Source organism: Lindgomyces ingoldianus (genome assembly GCF_010093535.1).
Source record: "Lindgomyces ingoldianus strain ATCC 200398 unplaced genomic scaffold BDR25scaffold_38, whole genome shotgun sequence".
In the NCBI taxonomy this organism is placed as follows: domain Eukaryota; kingdom Fungi; phylum Ascomycota; class Dothideomycetes; order Pleosporales; family Lindgomycetaceae; genus Lindgomyces; species Lindgomyces ingoldianus.
The window spans coordinates 80878-101368 of NW_022985199.1; the positions used below are offsets into that span (position 1 = coordinate 80878).

Below are 20491 nucleotides of genomic sequence, written 5' to 3' on the forward strand. Positions count from 1 at the left end.
GGCGGTTGAACTGTGTCTAAAGCTAGCTAGCTTACACAGGGTCGCGGCTCCTGCAGGCGATTCTGGACTCAAATCTTCCAGCGTGAAATGCGTTAGAATTGGGGAAGCTGAGAGCTCATGATAGGGAGATGCAGTGAAGTATCAATGTGGAATGGAAGTCTTGGGCACTCGGGCGTTAAATGGAGGTTTGCAGGAGGATTGTAGTCGATGATAGTTCCACTGCGACGCGGCTATTCTAGGTACGTGAGGGCTCATCGGGAGTCTGTGCTATGCACTGTAAGCCGGAGTGCTTTATCTTAGAAACACCAGGGACGCATTTGTTGGAGAGAGCATGATAATATACTATATAGAGAATCAGAGCTGAACAGGTATATGTCTACGGGGAATGTAGTAAGCGGGGGATGAAGGAGGCACGAGAAGAGAGTGCTGACGGGTGTTGATGGCTGCAGCGGAGGTTTTGGTCCAAAGGGGCAAGTGTGCTGACCCGCCTTCTGACCGCCAACTCCACACTTCAGCCAAGGCATTAACTTGAAACACTATTCCATCCACCACGTATGATCTCCAACACAAACTACGACGCAGGAGGCACGCACACGCAGAGCGCGCTGTTAGTGAGGAATATCGAACAGTGCCCCGTTATTTTCGTGGGTCTCCCTCACCAGTCACCTGCCACTGCTGGCTGAGCCACGATCAACTTATTGAGTGAATGACGATCAGGCAGACGTGGAAGGCTGTCATCTATGGATCTGTGGCTGCAAAGAAGGTCGCATGCAGTGGTGCGGTACGAGGCAGAATGAAACCTTGGAAGCTCACCAGGGCGGGGGAAGTGTGCCAGTTCAGCAAACATGATTTCTGATTGCAAGGAGCGGCTGAGCACCGGTGTACAGTCCTTCGTAAAGCTGCAAACGTCGGCTGGAGGCGTTTTGGCGCAGCCCTCGTGTGACTGACTGTCTCATTGACGAGCAAGGGACGGAGGTCAGCGCGTTCCTAGGAATTTAGACGTGTGATGGGCGTATCAAGGCATGCAACTAGTGGCTTGCTTCAGGAACCGGCTGTTGTGTAAGTCTCAGACTTCCAGGCACGTGTCATAATGCTGGGGACAATTCATATCAGTTTTTGCATGTTCTTCATTATTAGTCGTCCAGTAGGAGACTTGCTATCCTGCACGAGTGCTAGATGGATATAGGAGGCTCGCCGGCCAGAGTCCAGTAAAAATGCGAGTATTATCCCCAGCGCCGTCGCAATGCTATGCAGATATACCAGTAATGCCAGTAATGCCAGTAATGCCAAAAGCTTCAGGAAATACTGATTAGAATCCCATCCAGTGGGATCCGCATCGATCATATCCCAACTATGTTTTCGTAAGATAGAGCGTGGAGACTCGTAAGTCTCATCTATCGTGACTGCAAATATGACAAAGGAAATAGCGAGTGAATTAGTATGCTGCTTGCCTCCCAGTGTATGTACCGGCTGTACCGAACATTCGGTTGAAGAATCCACCAGTTGAGGGTTTGGCCTTCTTTGCAGGCTTATCTTCGTACTGGTTGAGGGGGAGAGGGTGCTCGAGCTTTGCTTGGCCCATAGGGTTGTGAATATGGACAAGAGTTGCGCCACTGTCTGTATCGTAACGTTGGATGAGCGCCTCTTCGGGCTCTTCGGTGAAGCTGATGGGAGACTCTGACGTGGTGGAACAAGAGGAACTGCGAGTAGGAGGAGAGAGGGAGGGAGTTCTCGATGGAGCACGTGATGAAGGGGTAGGGTAGGCCCGGAGCCTCTGTGGTCCCATGGCATACGACGTGAATGTGGTAGGAGAGTCGTAGACGGACACATCAAGACGAGAACGGTGGAGATTCGCCGCGGTGAGCTGATATTGCTGTTGAGCAAGCTCTTTCTCTCTCTCCGCGAGCCTTGCCTTCTCTGCTTGGCGGGCTTGGTGGACTCGGATGGGAGCTAGGAAGGGTTCAAGGTGGTAATAAAGATCTTCAGGGGTGATTTGAAGGTCCCAGTCCAGAAGAAACAGCATCTGCTTCTCCATTAAGTTGACTTCGGTGATCGAGAAGCCGAAGTTTTCATAACCTCGGACAGCCGAGTATCTTGACCAATGCTTGTTCTGCAATATAAGTTAGCACGGTTTTTAAAACGGGAGTCTGGTAGCTATATATCCTGTCTTGAAGCCCACTGCAACTACCATAAAACACCACCTTGGTGGGATCTTGTGTGCTAGCAGGGACTTTGAGACAGGACATTTGGTTCGCACCAGGGGCTTCGTACCTTGGGGGAGGAATCGTTGAGGTTCTTAGCAGCGAGGATGAGGGCCGCGAGGAAGATTCGGTGAACAGTGCATCTCATTCCCTTAGCAACAGGTGGAAGACGGCTTTTTAGTCTGCTGAGGTACACAAGCGAAGTCATGAGGGTTGGAACTTGGACATGTGATCTCTCGACCAATGAGGTGATGAACTCCTCGATCGATGGAAGTGAGGATTCTCTAAGTTGAGCGGCATGTTGTGGTGGTGATGCAGGTGGGGTTGGTGGGAGAGTCTTATTGAGGTGTGTAGATTGTTCGCATCGAATGACTTGAGAGGCCTTCCCAGAAAGATACGCGATCATGTCCTGTGACACCGGAAGTTGGATGAAATGATCCAATGCAGCCTTGTTTTGCGACGCCAGGTTGGGTGAGTAAGTGGCCATGGTGGTCCGTGGTGATGAGACAATTGAGCGAGGGGGTAGGTGAGACTCTTAAACAGTTGAGGGCAACACAATAGATCTTCAGCTATTGTTGTGGCGGGGTAGAGTCCTAAGTCGAGATAGGAATATCAGGTGTCCACGGCAGACGAGCCGTTATGGTGGAGGAGATTGATTAAGCCCAACGAGGCGGATACTTGGAGACCGGTCTGAGTGGATGTAAGCTGAGGCTGTACGGTCCGTTGGTGGCTGGCAGAAATGGACGAGGTTGAAACGAACAGAGGCCGGGCGAATTAAGAGAGATGATAAATGATCCGGCCGGCGGAAAGAGCAGGTGTAATAAGGAAAAAGAGCAAAGGGTTGGGCAGATGCTGAACGGGGGAGTATGGAAGAAGCGGCGCTGCCGAAAGAGGGAGGAAGATGTAGAGGGCTAGCCTGCACACACACACAGCCTAGGGGATAGGAAGGATGGAAGAAGGGATGAGAATGCGAAGAGATTGCACTGACTTGTTGAATGCTCGTACAGAGGCAGCGAAGATACTTATTTCAATGGCCGCTTGGGCGGGACTGCACAGAGATTCGATCCTCTGATGGGTGACTCCAGGAATGGATGGTCGGGCTGGAAGGCTGCAAGGCCGCGGGCCAATCAATTGTGCTGACGCTCAGTGCTCGCGTATTCGAGCGGCACCAGAAACAAGTGTCAGGGTCTTGACAGGCTCCAAGCGGTCCAGGACAGCAACGTGAGAAGGAGCCCCGTGTGTTTCAAGAGGATTGTTTGGAGGCTATTTCAGCGACTCGTTTCGATGGGTTGTTTTAGAGCATGCGCGCGCACTGCAAGGTGGAAGTTGATCCAATTTTAATGCCAGGAGTCGGTCGTGCGCTTTCTCATATGTTGCAGAATGTCGTGGTTGGGGCGTTCGGCCTGGTGGATGGGTTGGATCACAGTGGAAATCAAATATGAGGCGGTGAGGTGGTATTTGCCCAAGTGGATGAATGGCCTTTGGACACGACTGTGATGCGCACATCTGGGCCATATATCTCAGCAAGCATCTCCTGCCACCCGGTCATGGCATTATTGCGGGTGGCCATCAAACCTGGGCCACGACGGTGTCATTCGTAGGTTGCTGGCGAAGTCCGCAATTCCGCCAGCCATCCCAGCCTCTGCAATCCTGGCGAGACTGCAATCCTAGACACACAGGAGAATAAGGTGTGGCTGCTCGACGGTTCAGGAAGTTCGAAGAGCACCTTTTTGCCATCACAACGCGTGTGTGCAACATCTAGAGCTGATTACCTGCGCGTCCAAGGGGCGCAACGGAGGGAAGGGTGTGGCGGTGCGGGCCGCCAGCCAATCAAAGGAGCCTCGGGCGCATCTCGGCCGATGGCCACCCTCGGCTGTCCGATTTTTGGGACAGATCGCCGGCGACATGCGCAATGTGGCTTGGGCGATGCCATTGGCCGCTGGTCATGCAAACAAATCCTCGCTTGTTTCAACACCACTGGACACCTGCACAAATGACCATTCTAAATGGCCGCCCAAGCGGTTGAATGCCCAAAGTTATCGACAGTGCCGCTCTCAGCTGCTCCAGATATGAGGCAAATGGGATACCCCCGCTGATGAATGCAAACGTCCCTACTCTTCGTCTTGTCGAATCACCGTTGCGACCCGCCAGTTTCTTGTCTTCCCTCATGAAGCGCCGGATACACAGCCTCACAACCACCACACCAACATGCTTTTTTCCTGGAAATCTCTTCTAGAAGCCAAATCTAAGACATCTCGCAGGCACCGCATAATTTCTATCAGGAGACAAGAAAACTCTAGCATATAGCGTCTCGGGATCGCCGCTGTTGCTGTCGCTAATTGCCTTGTGCTCATCCAGCGTCAATACGTGGGGTTTAGTCTGGTTACAATTCCACCCGCCCAGTTCCCGACGGCCTTTACCTCCGCACTGCAAATCTCGCAGAGGGCCTCTTTCAAGAACCCAGGGGAGCCGCCGCCGTGAGGCTCTGTGCGCTCGTACACTGATTTGCAAACGTCCCGGCGCCCGCTTTGAGTGCATTGTCCATGGTGCCTCGATTTAGATGTAGCCGCCGACGAATGCGCTCGTCATACGCCAAAAATGGCACGGGCTCTGCTAACTTTGAAGTGTCTCTGCAAGTTCACCACCCATGGTGTACGGAGATGGCCTCTCCCGACACTCTGTAAACGCTCGATGGGTCCCTTTTGCTGTCCTTCTTCAACTTCGCAGTCCGAGAGCATCTTACGTATCGCCATTCCAGTGTTTCGTCTTCACGATACCCCAGCCAGTGACCCGCACTTCGGCCCCCGATTTTTCTAAGGTATGTACCTCGACATCGTCCCGGCGGCAACGTTCTTCCGCTCCAGCAATGCTTCATCGTCCGGCCAGTTCTCAAACACTTATCATCAGAGACGCAGCTGTCCCTTTTCTTGCATCCCGCTCCCATTCCTCGACGCAAAGGAGCACCATTCATCCTTCCGAGAATGAGAGCAAGTGCCGTAATCTGCAGGCCTCCGGACTCTTCGTTTCCACTAACACAACGCAGCCACTATTCCCCCGATCTCACCAGTACGCAACGTCATGTCAAAGCATCAACACTCCGAGTTTCTGACATCACCAAAGTTGCGTCCGTTCTCAGCAACACCGCACTAATAACTACGGCAGGAGCTATCGTGAAACTCAAGTGGCGTTCATACTCAAGGTGCGATTTTGTCTCTAAGAATTGCTTCACGTTCTTGATTCCTCCTCTTGTGAAGGATTGCGACCCCGCCTTGATCAGATGGAATCAAACTGTGCCCACTTCAGCTCCTCTGATTGTCGGTGTCACCGATACGAGTGTCCGTACTCCCACTGCGCAGTTACGGATTCGACTACTCGATCACCTTAATGATCCTCTAGTGCTAGAACACACATATCAGAATGAGAGAAGTTAACAATCTTCATAAAGTAAACAGGAGCAACTGTGGACAGGGCCCCCACAACTGCAAGGTGCCTAAATACCCCAATGCCGCGCTACGTTTGCGAGTTATTGCTATTCATTTGGCTTTTCGGGTCGTGTATGTGATTATCTCTGACCGCTAGAGACACGATAGTACTAAATTCAACCTCCGGCGTGATAGTAATGCATTCTCACAATATGTTCGGAGATTATTGCATATCCTCATCAATGCTCAATTGCCCCGGCGGGTCCTGCATGACGGGATTCTCTCTCCTCGGGCGAACCCCCATCCAGCACAGCACAGTTCACCTTCGAAATTACTACGGACAGCACATCGCATCCTTAATTCTCCACCCGAGCAGATCATCCGCATTTACCCAATTGCGTCCCATGAAACTGGCCAAAAGAATCATTTCCAGATTCAGTAAGAAGACTAATCCTATCTTGTTACCCTTGTCATTGTCCGGACTTCTTAGCCAATCAGACGCCGTTCACTTCGCTTGAGGCCAGCTTGCATTTCGTTTACTTCTACTCGACTCAGCTTGCTTATTTGTTTTGATTCGAAATGTTTCACTCTTTCATGAGGCGGAGCGGCGCTCCAAGATCTAATCTAGTTGCACGAGATCCTGATATGACCGTTGGACATCCGATGGTGGCGTTGTGGGAAGGAGATGTGGCTTCTCCGTCAATACTTCCTGCACTCTGCCTCATATGCTTCTCTCCTCCCAGTTCCTGATTTATGCCGCATGGGTAGACCGAGGTCCGGAACACGCCTGTACGATGGTTAGGCCCCTCATCTTGTGGTGTGGCTTACGGATTGTTCGCAGTCAAGTCATCATATAAGGCATCCCTCGCCAGATTCCCAAATAGACGTTAACCTTCCGTTTACAGACTTTATCGATAATGCAACAACGGCTCCCTCATCCATCATCTGGTTTCGTTCAACCCCGCAGGCTTTCACATGCTTTGATATGGTTAATCCTTCGCTCTTCCCCGTGGTGTGATCCTCAACGCAATCCATATCACATTTATTCGGGGTTCTTTCCTCAACCGAACTTCGCTATTTGCATGCCTGCTTGCCGCGGTCTGCTTACCAAAAGCGCACGGTGACTTCTTTAGGTGCTACTCAACTAAACAAAACGGCGGTTCCTTCATGCGTTTCAAGCTCGATCCACTTCCCCGTAGGCACAATCCCCCCCGGATCAAGCCAACTCTCGGTAAGTTATCACCAACTCCATCGAGGCATCAAAAGGACCCCATTTCAAAGCCGCATTCATAAGCCTTATTGAACATGCGAGATGGATCCCCGCAAGTTGCAACCTGAATCAAAGACCCCATATACTTTACATATCACATCTCACTCGCCAGGCGCACCCCAAGGTTGACGAAGTATGCATTGAACCGCGCCTTACTACCTAACGTGGAATATAACAGGAGAACAATTCGGGACCGAAGTTTGCCTCCGGGTAGTGTTCTCTTGGATGATGGAAAGGGACTTAACAGTTAGACTCGCCCTGGTTATGTTCCGTGATATGTGATAAGATTTTGGACGCCGACCTTTCTAGCAGATAGAATAACTCTGATCTAGATCGTTGGCATAGAGTCTCCACCACCCCATGCGTCAAATGCTCTTGAGCCACGAAAAATCTCTAAGAGTCAATGAAGCAGGATTGCTTGTGCAGTGCGCAGACATTCTTGCATACACCACTGACATTGATATCCACATATAGAGCGGTGAATGATGTGTATTGGAAGTGCCTTGAATATACAATCAGCTTGCTCAACACACATGTTGAGTAGATATGCAAAGCAACATACCAAAGGCACATGGAGAATATGGCTGTCGTTTGGTACTCAACCCATTTGGTATGATGGCGGTACTATGTATCTGTGAAACGATGGGAAGATTTGAGTCAATGTTGCTATTCTCTAGGCGGAAGAATTGGGACCCTCTCTTGAATAGTAGGGACCATAGGAAGTTTCTTTGTGTTTGGATAGTATGTACCAATTAATTGTTTTCGACAGCTGTATGAAAGGAGGCAGTGTCTGAAGTAGACGAGACTTCGTGTGCTACATAGGTGTTGAGATCAAGTGCGCTTGATAGACGTTGTAGAATGGACAATTCGTTGATCGACCAGATCCGTACCATGCGGAGCCAGAGACTAAAGTTTGTCAACACGGGGCTATCATTAGAATCAAAAGTAAAAAGGGAGCTAGACAAACCGCTTGAGAAATCCAGACAAGTAGCAAGCTTGGCTGTGATGGTCCCATGAACCACAAGGACTACTTCCCCGAAAGGTTCGTGCAATGGCAAACTGCATGATGCTGCCAGTCCTTTGGAATTGAAAGACATTGCCTCTATATCAGGATTGATTCAGCTTATTTCAGTCAAGCATCTCTCAAGTATCTCCGCGTCGCTCATCCATTATTGTTGTACCTTAAATGGCCGATCCGTAGAATTGCCAGAACTAGGTAGAAAAGAAACGAGTGCGGAAGCATCGCGAGGTCGAGTTAGTAACATCGTATATGGCTGGGAACGATGTAGCGGGTTAAGGAGGACAGGGGAAACAACTCAGAGATTGAATTGGTAGCAGAATAGACGGTCGATTAACCACCGTTAATTGTGGTTCCTAACTGCGGAGTGATGGTGGCCTACACGGTAGTTGAAGATCCAGAGCTGACCAAGTCCGCTAGGTACTAGCTATCATCATAATCCATCTTAACGACTTTCTCCCACACTGCTTCTGCCCCAATCCCATCTTAAGTAAGTTGATACCAAATGATTAAAATGAAAACCCTGGGTGGTGAGTCTCTATTAGACCAGCCGACCTCGGTGATTCTCCTCGGCCCGCATCCTTGGTTACAAAAGCCAGCTGGAAGGCACAGGCCCAGGAGAGAAACATGTCAAGGAGAAGGGTATGCTAACAACTAGAACCATGAGCATGACCACAAGCAAGCGCCGAACTTGCCCCAAAATTAGTAGCAACACGACTACAGGTAACTCACAGGAAGCAGCGAGACTAAATTTCTCAGGGGTCCAAATAAAATTACCCCATTCCTATTCTAAAACAAACAGAGTACAGCAACTAAACCCTTCCGTCCTCTTAAACGCCCAACACCAGAGCTAGCCAAGCAGCGAACCCGCAAACTCCATGACTATTCCAAGCGCAAGGACGCCCCTTCTTCTCATAGACTACCCTCGGCCTCAGGGATGGTAGAGTGCACATGCTCAGTCTTTCATACCAGCCAATCCAGTGGTCGGAAGAGGCGAATGACAACGTTCCTTTCTGCGATTATAGAAGAAACGCCACAGTCCAAACACAGCGGCGGCAAGTAGCAGACTGTGAATAATACATGTTGTTTAGTCTACCGGGGTATCAAGTGTAGGAAACACATGGAACGCGTGAATATGTACAAGAAAGGGCATACTTATACGGGGACGGTGATGCAGGGTTCGCGATGTGTGAATGGAACTCACAACAAAAAGCCCCCTCCGACGGCTGCCGCGGGTATGATCCACCGAAGATTATGGTCATGGCCAGCGTGTTTGATTTTATAGGGCATGTGGTCGGCAATATCAGTCCCGCGGTCAGGCGGACCAAAGAAGGAGAACCAGGGTTGTGTGAGGCCCCTGATTGACATTCGGGACGTCGAAAAGTGAAGCGATGAAGCCCCAGAGGTAGGTTTCGGCGTCCCAGTTGCTGTGTAAACCCCTGTTAAAGGGATTGAAGAAGTTGTAGTAGAACCGGCCTGGAAGCTTGATGTGGCTGTGCTTGGGGTGGTGTAATCGCTGTCCTTGGCGTACCAGACACCGTACTTAACTACCCCGCTGGATTGCAGGATTTGGCTAATCTGGTCTCTATTGCAGGTATCGTTGATCGCTCGTATCCAGCACGTGTTTTGTGGCTGTTGTGAGAATGCTTTGTTCCCATGATTCGCTACGGAAGGCCCATTAGTTGAGAAGTTTGAGGAGATACTATTGCCGGTCCCGATATCCTTTGATTGGATAATTCGCGTGAAAACGGTGAAGGCCGTCTCGCCTTGATATGAAGGCACAGTATGTCCAGCATCGTAGATCCGTGAAAATGAGAGGTTGTCGTACTGGCGTACTTGTCCGCCAACATATGTATTGTTGACAATGATGTCGGCATATCCAGCATTAGGGAAGGCCGTACTATAAGTAGGCAGCGTTTTGGCGACCTCGAGAGAAACAGCTTCACCTCCCAACCAATTACAGATCAAGTCACTGCCTCAAAGTCAGATCCATGCTTTAGTGTATTAGCACGCCCCACGGAACATTGACAGGAACGAGAACACCTGTCATGCCGCTTGCTAGATTAGAGGAAGCGGGAGGAGGGATCTCTTCTTGTGCCGCGAACTGTAGCTCTTGTAATGTCCCGTAGTATGTACCAGCATATGACAAGAGGACGGTACTTACGCGTCACCATAGATGAATGCAACATGAACACCCATGGTAAGGAGACTAGCTAGAGAGCCTATCTGGGTCCCACGGACAGTGTCACCAGCTATGATATGTCAGTAAAAAGGCTTTATAAAAGGGGAGCTTGATCATCATGCAGTCCGACTTACTTTCATAAAAAGCTGAGGAGACAGCGTTGCTATTTTCCGTGTAGTTGACTCCGGCGCCGATGGACCGCAAAACGTCTGCACTGTTGAGGTACTCTAAATACGCATAACTCGGGAAAGAGTACGGCTCGAGAGCGCGAATGTCGTAAGGGCTTCTCTTTGAGGCCGTGAGTATCTGACCCAAGATTCCATTGCACGAGTAGCTAGCATTCTCGCAAAGGCGATTCGTTCCATCAACGTCACCCTCTCCGGCTGGGTCATCACTCTGCATGCTGGCACGACATTGGTCGACGAGATCCTTGCATCCGGCAGGCGAATTAATTGAGCTGATGAGATTCTGCTGCGTTATGAGGTCGATAGCTCGGATGCCATAGGTGTTGTTGTATGCGAACCGCGGCCAGAAAGGGGTCTGAATAAGCAGGTCAACAATTCCATTGATGATGCCGACTGACGTGAGCTTGATTTCGAGGGTGGTGTTCCGAGGGATGTCTCCACGGATCCGTTTTGCGTTCTGGGCTTCGAAAAGGTTGGCGAAAGCCGGGCCATACTGCCCACCATAGCTCTCTGCGAACAAATTGACCCCAGTTGTCTCCGCCGTCGTGCTATTAGGGCGGGTGCCGGGGTTGTATTGAGGGAAAGCAGACAGAAAGCCCTGGAGGAAGTGCCAAGATGCGCTTGCGGCGATGATGCTTGTGTTTTGGGTGTGGGACGAGAGGCCAGACGAGAAGGTGCCGTTGAAAGAGAGCCAGGATGGCGCTGGGCCAGGCTGCGACGCGTTGGTCAGTTCGGACCAGTAGGCATTGAGCGTGCCGTTCACCGCGTCGTCGTAGGAGAAGCCGGTTTGAGTAGGCTGGTCGATGAACAGTATGTTGGAGCTTCGATCCCAGCCCCACATGTTCGCCTGTGTCCCGTAGCTGCCATTGCTCATTTGCATGACCTCGCAAGGCCCAAGTTCTCGGAAGAGGCCAATCATGCTACTACTGCCGGGGCCGCCATTCAGCCAGATGGTGAGGGGAGCCGTGTCAGGCTGCTCCCGAGCCTCGAAGAACCAGAAGAAGGTATTGATGGAATAGTTCTGCTGGTAGGGCTCGAGGGTGAAGGGAGGAAGGTTAACATAGCCGGTGTATTGCTTCTGTTTGGAGAAGGCAGTGACGCAAGTTGCAGGGTCAGGTGTTTTGTAGGAGATGGTGATGTTAGGGTTAATGGGCGACCTGAGGACGGTATCGTAGGTGGGGGGAGGAGACTGGGCGATCGAAGATGGGAAGAGGGCGGCGAAGACTATAATGAATGGCGATAGTTGGAACTAGGAATCCGAATGTTAGCACAATTAGCCTTGATCGCGGTCAAGGTAGACTTACCATGCTGTACGGTAAGAGGCTACCGCATGGGGGGTGGAGGAATCAAGGGTTCCCAAGGTGTTCAGTCCGCGCAGACATCCAGCCACCAGCATGTGGGCGTCGCTGCCTTCTAGTCCCAGTGAACAGGAAAGCGCATCAGCACATCCGTCGTGGGGCGAGGGAAGGAGCTCTCGACTAGCATGCGCGTCCATCGGTGGTGGTGCACGGCAAGGGCCGCTAATGCGCCCAGATTCGGCCCTAGCGTGGACAGTAGAGCCTCAACGGTTCCAGGAACGAGCGGAGTTCTCGAGTCATGGCCTCAAGTTGGCAACCTCCTCCTCCCCCAGTATTTCCCCAGAATCATGGCCATACAGGAGAATTTATGTGTCAAACTGTAGCGAGGCCCATATATGGACCCCCTTGGAAGCCTCTTTTGTACCAACGAATCCTTCGCATGATCTGGCAGACGGTAGTGGTGAGTGCTAACATACTGCTTGTATTACTACCCTACAAAACACCAAAAACTTTATTATTTTCCATTTTCCATTTTCGCCATTGCTGCTATTTTTGCCATTGTTGCCATTTTGCCATTTCTGCCAATTTTGTCATTTGCCTCATTTTCGTCAGGTGTTATGTGATGATAGTGAGAAACACAACAACAACATCCCAAGACCCCCACATCAGACTCACCCCACCTGCCCAATTACAATTCAGTCATGTTTTCATTTCCACTCTCCAGATCCTCACGCGACCTCTCCTTCTTGAACCTGAGCTTCTTGAACACAAACAAAGCTCCTGCCAACATCAACAGTATCGCAATGATCAACCAGATAGCCACGAGTCCTCTCTCGAGGTTCTTGATAGCGACGTTGCTCGTTGCTCCGTTTGACTTCCCTGGGTGAGTCGAGGAACTGCACGGCACCTGAGCAGGCGTGGCAAGAGGAGAAGTCGGAATGTCGGAAACTTCGTGAATGGCAGTAGCGGCTCTGGGGTTCAGGATTTGGTTGGGTGCGGGTGAGGTACCCACATACGCACTGGAAGTCGTAGCTGGGCCCTGTTCACGCTTCATGCTGTCAAGAGTGGTCGACGAGGAGATTTCAGAGGGGGATTCGTCTGGGGATACCCGCCGCGGCCATGGCAAGTGCTGGATACACCTTGGCTCCATCCTCTCAGGCTCTAGTTCCGGCTCATCCTCGTTCAATTCCCTCTTGGTGCGGTTCTGGGGGCACCACTCCACCATACCGATGCCCTCGATGAAACGACGCCTAGGGAATACAGGGCAGTTCTCGACACTGACCATCCTGAACTCCATCTCCATCAAGTTGTCATGGGCGGCGAGCATCTTCATGTTGATCTGCTTTTCGGAATATCCATGGTCTCGCAGCTCCTCCACCATTCCTTCATACTCTTTTTTGAACTTGTCGGCCTCCTCTTGGGAGGCATAGCAAGACTTCAACTGGCGCCCATCCACCACCATATCAATCGGCTCTTCACAATCTGCCGGTGGGAAGTAACGCTCCGTTTCAAGGGGTGGTGGGAGGTCGGCGACTGCACGCGTATTCAAGTCCCTCTTAGTATGGGTTGCAGGGCACCATTCAACCAGCCCTACATTTTCGACCCAGCGACGCTTTGGATTTTCGCAATTATGGTCGATTGGCAGTTGGTCAAGCGTTGCGATTGCGGCTTCAAGTTTGTGCCTGATCTCCAATGAGTTATATCCGTTCTTTTTCAGCTCCTGCATGAGGGCTTTGAACTCTTGCACGTGCTGCTCGCTCCAAATTTCGTCGTTGCAATCCCATAGCGTGAAATTGTCTACACGATATACGTGTGGGTATTCACATAGTGGCGGTTTCCTGTTCAACCTGAAAGACATTTCTATCATCAGAGAACTTAAATTACGAAAAGCGAGCGTCGTGCTTACCATTCCGTGCTAGGTGGTTCGGGTTTTTTCTTTCTCTTCAAGATGATAGCGCCGTGGATTATGCGGCGCTTTGCATCCCAAATCCCGTCGGTTAAAGCACTGTTTGCGGGAGCGGTTAGACACATTGTATTGCTGATGGGCTTTAAACTAGTCTGGATGATCGAGCTTCCGACTGTGCTGGACGATAGAGCGGATGAAACTGAGGACGTGTAAGTTGGTCGATTGGCCCATTTACTAGCTAGCTGAGGCGGAACCAGGAGGGTCTCTCGACCGGAGGAACTTTCGGTGGAACCGCTGACATTGGACCGCGCTGCCAAGTTAAATTCTTCATCTTCTTCATCCGGGGCAAAGCTTGAGTTCAGGTTATCATCGGTGCGTGTCAAAGCAGTGGACAAGAGCTCCGACGTAGAGGTTAAGCTGATGGCTGGCAATGCAGACTCCGGAGCGCTGCTACACTCAGGACAATCCGTGTTTGCCTCTTTGAAAACGGGCTCGAGATCTCCCACCCTAGCGTAGCCATCGGGCAAAGTGGTTGAAGACTCGGGGGCACCTTTGATGAGGTAACAAACTCTATTCCCTGTGAGGCACTCATGGGTGATGATGTTGAGGAATTTCTTATGTTCGTGATATTTGCGGGCGACGACTTCGACCCGGAGAGTCATCTTGGTCAAAATCCGAGCTATGCCTAAGGTAACGTGTGAGTGTTCGGGTAGATTCAAGCTATGGGCGACTTACGTGGTTCAAGGGGACAACAATTTGACTGAGGAATGGCATTGAGGCACCCGCAGGAGAAGCTTTTAAGACTGGAAAGGAAACGAATTCGGAAAGCCGAAAGACCATCTCCTTTTCCATGGCTCCGACCATTGGTTCTCAAAAAGTGTTATATGTTGAGATATGGGCAGCCACAGCTGAGTGAGGCTGAAGGTCGGGGTTGTCACAGCGATCGAGATCGATCCTAGACTCGAGAAGATTCCCCATGAAGCACTTTCAATGAAGCAATTCCTTTATGCGAAGTGGAAACTTCTGGATCCGTATTGGCTCCTGAGGTATCTCAGGCCTAAAGCGTCTTTAGCGTCAACGAGCATACACAGGACTATTCGACACGAGCCCAATTCACGTGGAGGCTTCCCCGCCTTACCATTAACTAGTGCCTCTAGTGTAAGTTTGCGAGAGAAGATGACGGCGTACATCACTCTGCCTCCCTTTGATCACGACACAATTGCCCAACAATCAGTGCAGCCTTGAGAAGCTAGAACATTGAAAGTTGAGAAGGTCAATACAACTATTGAGTTGAAGTCGAAATAAAGTTCTGTGAACCGTGGCATTGCAAAATGGTATTGGTCAGCTGTGGTGGGTCATGATCTTCGCCTCATTTTACATACAATAAGAAGGGCGTACGACATGAGTGCGTAAGTAAAGCACATGCATCGCACGAGCAGAAGCTCAGGCGACGCAAGGCTGGAAACGCAGAGTAGGTACCTCGGGAAGACGCAACGCAAATGTTAACCACGTGTTAGTCATAGTCCTTGATTGAAGAGGTTGGAAAGCTGAATTTTTTCTGACGCAACCAATATCCGAGACCCGTTGAATGCAAAAAGCAGGGGTTAGCAGCCAACCAGACGCAAGCTCGTGAGACATGCTTCCAAAGCCGCCAATCTGCTTCATTGGAGATGTGAATAGATGTACGAGGCAGTGTTGCCCTTTGTCATAATCTTTCTTTCGCTAGGCATTAACAAGGAAAGAGAGATATGACACATAACACATGCCCAGTTGCAATTTGAAATAGAAGATAGCCAACCCAAGGAACTCGCTGAACGCTCCAATGCCGTCGCTATGCTTGCCGCCGAAATGAAGTTAAAAGAGAGTCATGAACTGTGGCATGCGTCTCGTCGTGAAGAGATGAAGTATCGGAACTGAACCAACATGAAAAGGAATACGGAGGCTGAAATAAATTCATGTAAATCATTCATCATGTCGTTGCTATCGTGATGCAGGTCGTAATATTTGTGGTATCGCTGAGCCTGAGCTCGTCAAGTCTTTTGCTTCGTTAAGGTATCATTTTCAGCCTTTTCCTTGGAAAAAATATGATAATGGATGACGCCAGTGCAGGTAAATAAACGTCTAACAACGGTAGCCTGCCTCTCGGAGACAGTAGGTGCACCTCTCGTAAGCCCGAACGGTGTCGCGGCCGCAATAGCAGTTTGAGGTAGATTGGGGGGAGGACTTGCTAGACCTTCGAGCTTTCGGTTCAGAATCAAGACCACAGTCGCTGTTCCTGGGGCTAGTTCCGCCGCTAGTACTGCTAGCACTATCGTAGTCATTAGACGAGCAAGTGTTTCTCCGGCCTGTACCAATCGCTACCGGAAGCCCCTGAATAACGCCTCCCTGGCCAGGACGCTGACCAGGATACATCCCATCGTTGACGGAGAAGTTGCGGCAGATCATGTAGGCCCGAGTAGCAGCTGCGTTCTTCGCCAATTCGTCCGACTCGTACTCCACATCCGTACTGTATTCCCGGTTGTTGACCCGCACAGTACATCCATATCCGTGACGAGTGCGGTACGTCTGAAAGAGTGGGTCAGGCCAGTGGCGGCGGTTGCAAAGACCTATGATCACGGTTAGCGAGAGAGTAATGGAATGTGTGAGACGAAGGATCTTTAGTGCCTAACGAAACCCCAGACGGAGCCTCACAGTTCCAACATAACGTTTATCGGTGTGCTTGACCGGCAGGACAATAACTCCTGGGCAATTCTAGGATACTCTAACGCAGATTGATGCAAGTCCCAACCGTCCTTGTGCAGGCATCTCGGGCTTCCAAGCTGGTGGTACTAGGGACTCGAGTTCAATGAGATGATATTAGGCCATACCTGTGAGATACATGATGTAGAACATGGTGGTGGGTCGGTCGACGTGTAAGAATTAGTTCAATTGGTGCAAATACGGGTGGCTCGATGCAAATTCGTAGATCTTGGGCAGAAGGAACCCGAAGCAAACTTTTGCTGAACTGGCAGACGATCGTTGGATGGTGAGGATATCAAGCCCAGAGTGGAATTCGTGGCTCCTGTTGTACGACGACGGATGCGTTTTGGGGCTTGACAACTACCAATGTGAGAAGTGACAGCTGTCTTGGTGGTGAATAATGGCTATCGAAGAATGAACAACAGCAAGGGAGAGTGAGTGGCCTGCAGAAAATGAAATGGGGATGGGGGGCACATATGCCTCCGGTGTGGGATAGACTGTAATTTATTGCAGCAGCCGAGTGCAGCAGGCATCTCAGGATATGCAACCGCGTCAAGTTCGCCCACCATTAGGGTCCGGGGGCAATTGGACGTCTGAAATGAATAATCTGCAGGCTCTGTTGCGGCTCTGTGGGAGAGACCCATATTGATGTGTTGGCGTGCGTTTTCGCCAGTGAAAATTGGGGTTCCAGAATTTTAGCTAGCATACACCTCAAACTCCAAGAGGAAGAGCTTCACCGGTCTTCGCCAGAGCGCACATCATTTGATTTCGCCACCAATCTGCAGCGGTAGCGTGATGGGCGGCTGGTGATCGGGATTATTACCCTGTGGCCCGTTCATCAAAGGAGTATTTTGACGTTTAGATCTGCATGTCGACGCGCCTGATATGGAAGCATAATTGACCATGTACCAGTGCTCCGTCCTCGGCAGCGCATAACAGGCAGGAAGCATTGATTCGAAGCAGCGCTTCTCGTACTCATCGAAGGTCTGGCGGGCCGCTAATGCACTGTTGCAAGTGGGAGAGAGAGAGATGCAAAAGCACCGCAACGTCAGATGCTGCAAGCCCCGTCGAGTGTTCCGTGACCCCGAATTCCATTACACGGCCTTGGCAAGAGACATCAAGTTGGCCGTGTTTGGACATAAGGATGGCACGTCGTGAACAGGATCTGAGACCAAGCAGGTGCCGGCGCTGGCCGGACAGGGAAAACTGGGACTGTGGGCAGCTGACGAGCCTGCTATGAGCTATTGTCGGCGATTGAGAGCGCGGGAGTCGCGCCTGAAGGAGTGGATTACTGGAGGGGAAGTTGACACGCTATCGTGACCGAGGACAGGTGCAGAGAATGGTGGCTTGAGAGTGCTAGAGCGTCACACCAGGAATAGCAGGCCGCTTCCTGGCAGCAGGGTCCGCGAGGGCAAAAGGCGATGATTGATTGCTTGAGTCGAGCATGAAGGAGAGGCAACGGGGTTGGTGTTACCAAAGAAATGTCGTTGCACCCCGGACGACCGTGCTCATGCATGCGTGGTGAGTTGGCAGACGCTTGATACTTTGGAGGACGAACTATCTGCGCCAAATACCCAAAACGGAGACAACCAACGGCTGTTTGCTGTAAGGCATGCTTGCGAGCATGAGTCGCCGTTGCAAAGCACGTCGCAAAGTTTCTTTGAGCATCAATCGAGCAGCACACCAAAGAGGAGACATTCAAGGGATGCTTGGCGAACGGGTTACCAGGGCTGGGAAGGGCTGTTCCTGAGACATGTATTTGGGAACGGCATTGAGTGCACGTGAGGGCGATCCCAGAGACAGCAACACGATCGCGAACGGCTCACACAAATTATCCGAACTGGCTTCCCGGCTTGGGTAAGCAATATCTGGCCATATTGCAGGAAGTAAGTTTAGCACAGAGAGAGGGGAAAGAAGGGGCTGAAGCATGTCTGCCATGGCGTCGACAAAGCCATCGTGAGCCGGACGGCTGCAGAAGGGCCTCGATAGATCGGACGAGTGACAAGGCGGTTGCTCGACGACGACCCTGCCGAGAGGAGGGCGACGTACGAAGCGTGAGGGGGTTCAGAGCAAGCGACAGCAGAGACAGCAGATAGTGGAGCGCGGCCCAGCACTGGCGATGGCGATTCGCCCGAGACGCCCAGTGAGGAGAGAGGTACATGAGGGACCAAGGTCCACGCACGAGCGGTCTACTTTTGGCTCCTTTGGCGTCGGTCCAAAGTTCTTGGAGGAGAAAGGCCGGGACACGCAGGGCGGGGCAGTCCTGTGAATTGCAACAGAGAAACCGTGCGGACAAGCGATGCAGGAAAGACTCCGCTGGGTTAAAAGAAGGGGCAATGGACGGCAGGCGAATCAATCAAGGGATGTAAGCAGCACACGAGATTGGCAGCGAGCCGAAGAGCGAAGCATTGCGGTGGTGCGGGCGGGTAGGAGATCTGGGGATGGCATGGGTTGGGATGGGGATGCGAGACACCAGCCACGTCCGGCTGCTTCATCTGAGGCCATGGTACATGGGAAGAAAGGCGGTGAGGAAACGGCCAGGTCAACAGGCTGATATCTAGGTCTCTAAGATATTGGAGTGATATTCGAGCCAGCGAAATAACACAGTGCAGCCGTCTCCGCAACACTCGGATCTCCCATGGAACAAGGAGGACGATGCCGTCGACGACGTGATGTTGTGAGAAGTGTCTTCGAATCGGCCTGCTTCCAGCCACGACCCACCGGTTCATCTGTCTCTGAGAGGCTGCTCTCCAACCACGAGCTTCCTTGACCACCTTTTCAGCCTTGTGAGACCTCAGTGCACAACACGGGACATCCGGCCCCAACTCTGCCGGGCGGCCTGCTGCAGCGGGGTCCTTCGTGCCTGTGCGACACCACCAACGCAACGTCCCGCAGGACCTCCGACTTGTGTCGTGATATCCCAGGATCCAGTCATCCAGTCACCCAGTCATCCTGAGGGATTTATGAAAAGGCTCGATGCCAAATCTGTGCTCCTGCTTGACGTCGGGAGGTTGAACAGCCTCGAGTCCCAAGCCACCACCTCCGGCATCGGACACCGAATGGTGCAAGAGATATTGACGTCAACAACACCATAGCAGAAGCATATATAGAAATGCATAGCTTCCATTTTGTTCCACCACGGATTCTCCGAGAAGCTTCATCAATTTTAGGGGAACCGAAGCTGATTCTGCGAGATCTTAGAGCGAACCCCAGCACCAGGCTCTCCTCACTCACCTCCGAAGCTGCTCTCCACAAATATGTAACCCGGATGGAGCGCTGATTACCTTCATCTCCTCCAGAGTATATCACACCGATTAGCCGTGTCTTGACGTCTGGAAAGATCGCATCCTTCGTGTTTCTTGCATTTGTGCAGACCAAGCCTTAACGTTCTTCGCGATCCTCTAAATCCTGCGCTCTGCAAGCCACAATTTATCGGGCCTGCGACCACAACAAATATGCCAAAAATCCTCCGCCTGACCCTTTTCAAGATCCCTGAACCTGCCCACATCGAAGAGGCCGTTAAACAATACTCGACTTTAACTAAAGACGCCGTCAAGGTAAGTTTCGACCCACTCGCTGAGATTCGCTGGGAGAAGTCCAAAAGTAGTCGACGGTACATGATCCCAATATCACAATGGAACCTGCATCTGCTGCAGGTCAAGAAGTTTCGTCACAACGTAGCCGACACGTCAAAAGCCCCAATTTCATGCATTGGCAACGTGACTTGCCTAGACTTCTTTGGAATCGGATATCACGCCAGCTAGCTAGAACCCACCTTCGTTTTGACTCTCTAATTCATCTTCACCTCCTGCCATTCTGTACCCAGGCGGTTAAGAACTGACCCTGAGCAGGATGGAAATCCATACATTTCAGTCGCCCAAGCAACGCCAACCCTCGATGAACCCCGAAACCAGGGCTTTACCCTCGTAGCTCGCACGGTCTTTGACTCAAAAGAAGATATGGAGTACTATGATACTGCGTGTGCTGCGCATGGAGAGATCAAGGCGTTACTGAAGGGCAAGGTGGCTGCTCCACCTTGCACGCTGTTAATGGACATGAAGGAGTAAATACGTGTGGATTGAAGTTTGAGGGGTGGGTAGGTACACTCATCAGCAGGATGCAAAAGCAAGACATAGGACAGCAATCAATACAAGTAGTAGAAAACTAATGAACCCCACTCTATCTTACCATGCTATGCCTAGGCAAAAATGATATGTGTGCTCCTCCCCCAAAAAATTAATGCTCCCGTGTCCACGATCCCTATCTTTGG

The 20491-nt window shown here is 51.2% G+C and overlaps 7 protein-coding genes across 7 annotated transcripts; 2 read left to right on the forward strand and 5 right to left on the reverse strand.

Annotated features, from left to right (window-relative positions):
- Positions 1-1435: 1435 nt before the first annotated feature.
- BDR25DRAFT_318305 (cyclin) lies at positions 1436-2688 on the reverse strand (the record flags this gene model as incomplete). Its single annotated transcript, XM_033691738.1, has 2 exons — positions 1436-2110; positions 2272-2688. The coding sequence occupies 2 exons, from the start codon at positions 2686-2688 to the stop codon at positions 1436-1438; spliced, it is 1092 nt and encodes a 363-aa protein (XP_033542269.1).
- A 2494-nt stretch (positions 2689-5182) lies between these two features.
- Positions 5183-7175, forward strand: BDR25DRAFT_360389 (uncharacterized protein; the record flags this gene model as incomplete). Its single annotated transcript, XM_033696242.1, has 13 exons — positions 5183-5596; positions 5670-5755; positions 5792-5885; positions 5932-6061; positions 6114-6189; positions 6223-6274; positions 6306-6397; positions 6426-6468; positions 6508-6721; positions 6757-6854; positions 6880-7026; positions 7072-7103; positions 7130-7175. The coding sequence occupies 13 exons, from the start codon at positions 5183-5185 to the stop codon at positions 7173-7175; spliced, it is 1524 nt and encodes a 507-aa protein (XP_033542270.1).
- Positions 7176-7258: 83 nt separating this feature from the next.
- On the reverse strand, positions 7259-7990 carry BDR25DRAFT_360390 (uncharacterized protein; the record flags this gene model as incomplete). The annotated part of the gene is made up of 6 exons (XM_033696243.1): positions 7259-7310; positions 7346-7412; positions 7456-7566; positions 7608-7707; positions 7744-7799; positions 7861-7990. 6 exons carry the CDS (start codon positions 7988-7990, stop codon positions 7259-7261), a joined length of 516 nt encoding a protein of 171 aa, XP_033542271.1.
- A 697-nt stretch (positions 7991-8687) lies between these two features.
- On the reverse strand, positions 8688-11732 carry BDR25DRAFT_306585 (alpha/beta-hydrolase). The gene is made up of 4 exons (XM_033690658.1): positions 11583-11732; positions 10228-11527; positions 10076-10163; positions 8688-9883 (listed from the first exon to the last, which is right to left on the reverse strand). The coding sequence occupies exons 1-4, from the start codon at positions 11583-11585 to the stop codon at positions 9112-9114; spliced, it is 2163 nt and encodes a 720-aa protein (XP_033542272.1). The 5' UTR covers positions 11586-11732; the 3' UTR covers positions 8688-9111.
- Positions 11733-12264: 532 nt separating this feature from the next.
- BDR25DRAFT_345999 (uncharacterized protein) lies at positions 12265-14346 on the reverse strand (the record flags this gene model as incomplete). The annotated part of the gene is made up of 3 exons (XM_033694106.1): positions 12265-13423; positions 13483-14144; positions 14218-14346. 3 exons carry the CDS (start codon positions 14344-14346, stop codon positions 12265-12267), a joined length of 1950 nt encoding a protein of 649 aa, XP_033542273.1.
- Positions 14347-15375: 1029 nt separating this feature from the next.
- On the reverse strand, positions 15376-16499 carry BDR25DRAFT_83798 (uncharacterized protein). Its single transcript, XM_033699128.1, has 2 exons — positions 16350-16499; positions 15376-16088 (listed from the first exon to the last, which is right to left on the reverse strand). Exons 1-2 carry the CDS (start codon positions 16372-16374, stop codon positions 15604-15606), a joined length of 510 nt encoding a protein of 169 aa, XP_033542274.1. The 5' UTR covers positions 16375-16499; the 3' UTR covers positions 15376-15603.
- A 3098-nt stretch (positions 16500-19597) lies between these two features.
- BDR25DRAFT_306588 (uncharacterized protein) lies at positions 19598-20411 on the forward strand. Its single transcript, XM_033690659.1, has 2 exons — positions 19598-19778; positions 20073-20411. Exons 1-2 carry the CDS (start codon positions 19677-19679, stop codon positions 20286-20288), a joined length of 318 nt encoding a protein of 105 aa, XP_033542275.1. The 5' UTR covers positions 19598-19676; the 3' UTR covers positions 20289-20411.
- The last annotated feature ends 80 nt before the right edge of the window (positions 20412-20491 follow it).

Bases quoted from the DNA above. Each gene is read 5' to 3' on its own strand.
- BDR25DRAFT_83798 (XM_033699128.1), bottom strand. From the start codon at position 16,374: ATGTTCTACATCATGTATCTCACAG. The intron at 16,089-16,349 runs GTATGGCCTAAT...CCGTGATCATAG, and splicing joins CTACATCATGTATCTCACAG to GTCTTTGCAACCGCCGCCAC.
- BDR25DRAFT_306585 (XM_033690658.1), bottom strand. The intron at 10,164-10,227 runs GTAAGTCGGACT...GACATATCATAG, and splicing joins CTCCTCAGCTTTTTATGAAA to CTGGTGACACTGTCCGTGGG. The intron at 9,884-10,075 runs GTAAGTACCGTC...ACTTTGAGGCAG, and splicing joins GCATTCATCTATGGTGACGC to TGACTTGATCTGTAATTGGT.
- BDR25DRAFT_306588 (XM_033690659.1), top strand. From the start codon at position 19,677: ATGCCAAAAATCCTCCGCCTGACCCTTTTCAAGATCCCTGAACCTGCC. The intron at 19,779-20,072 runs GTAAGTTTCGAC...GACCCTGAGCAG, and splicing joins TAACTAAAGACGCCGTCAAG to GATGGAAATCCATACATTTC.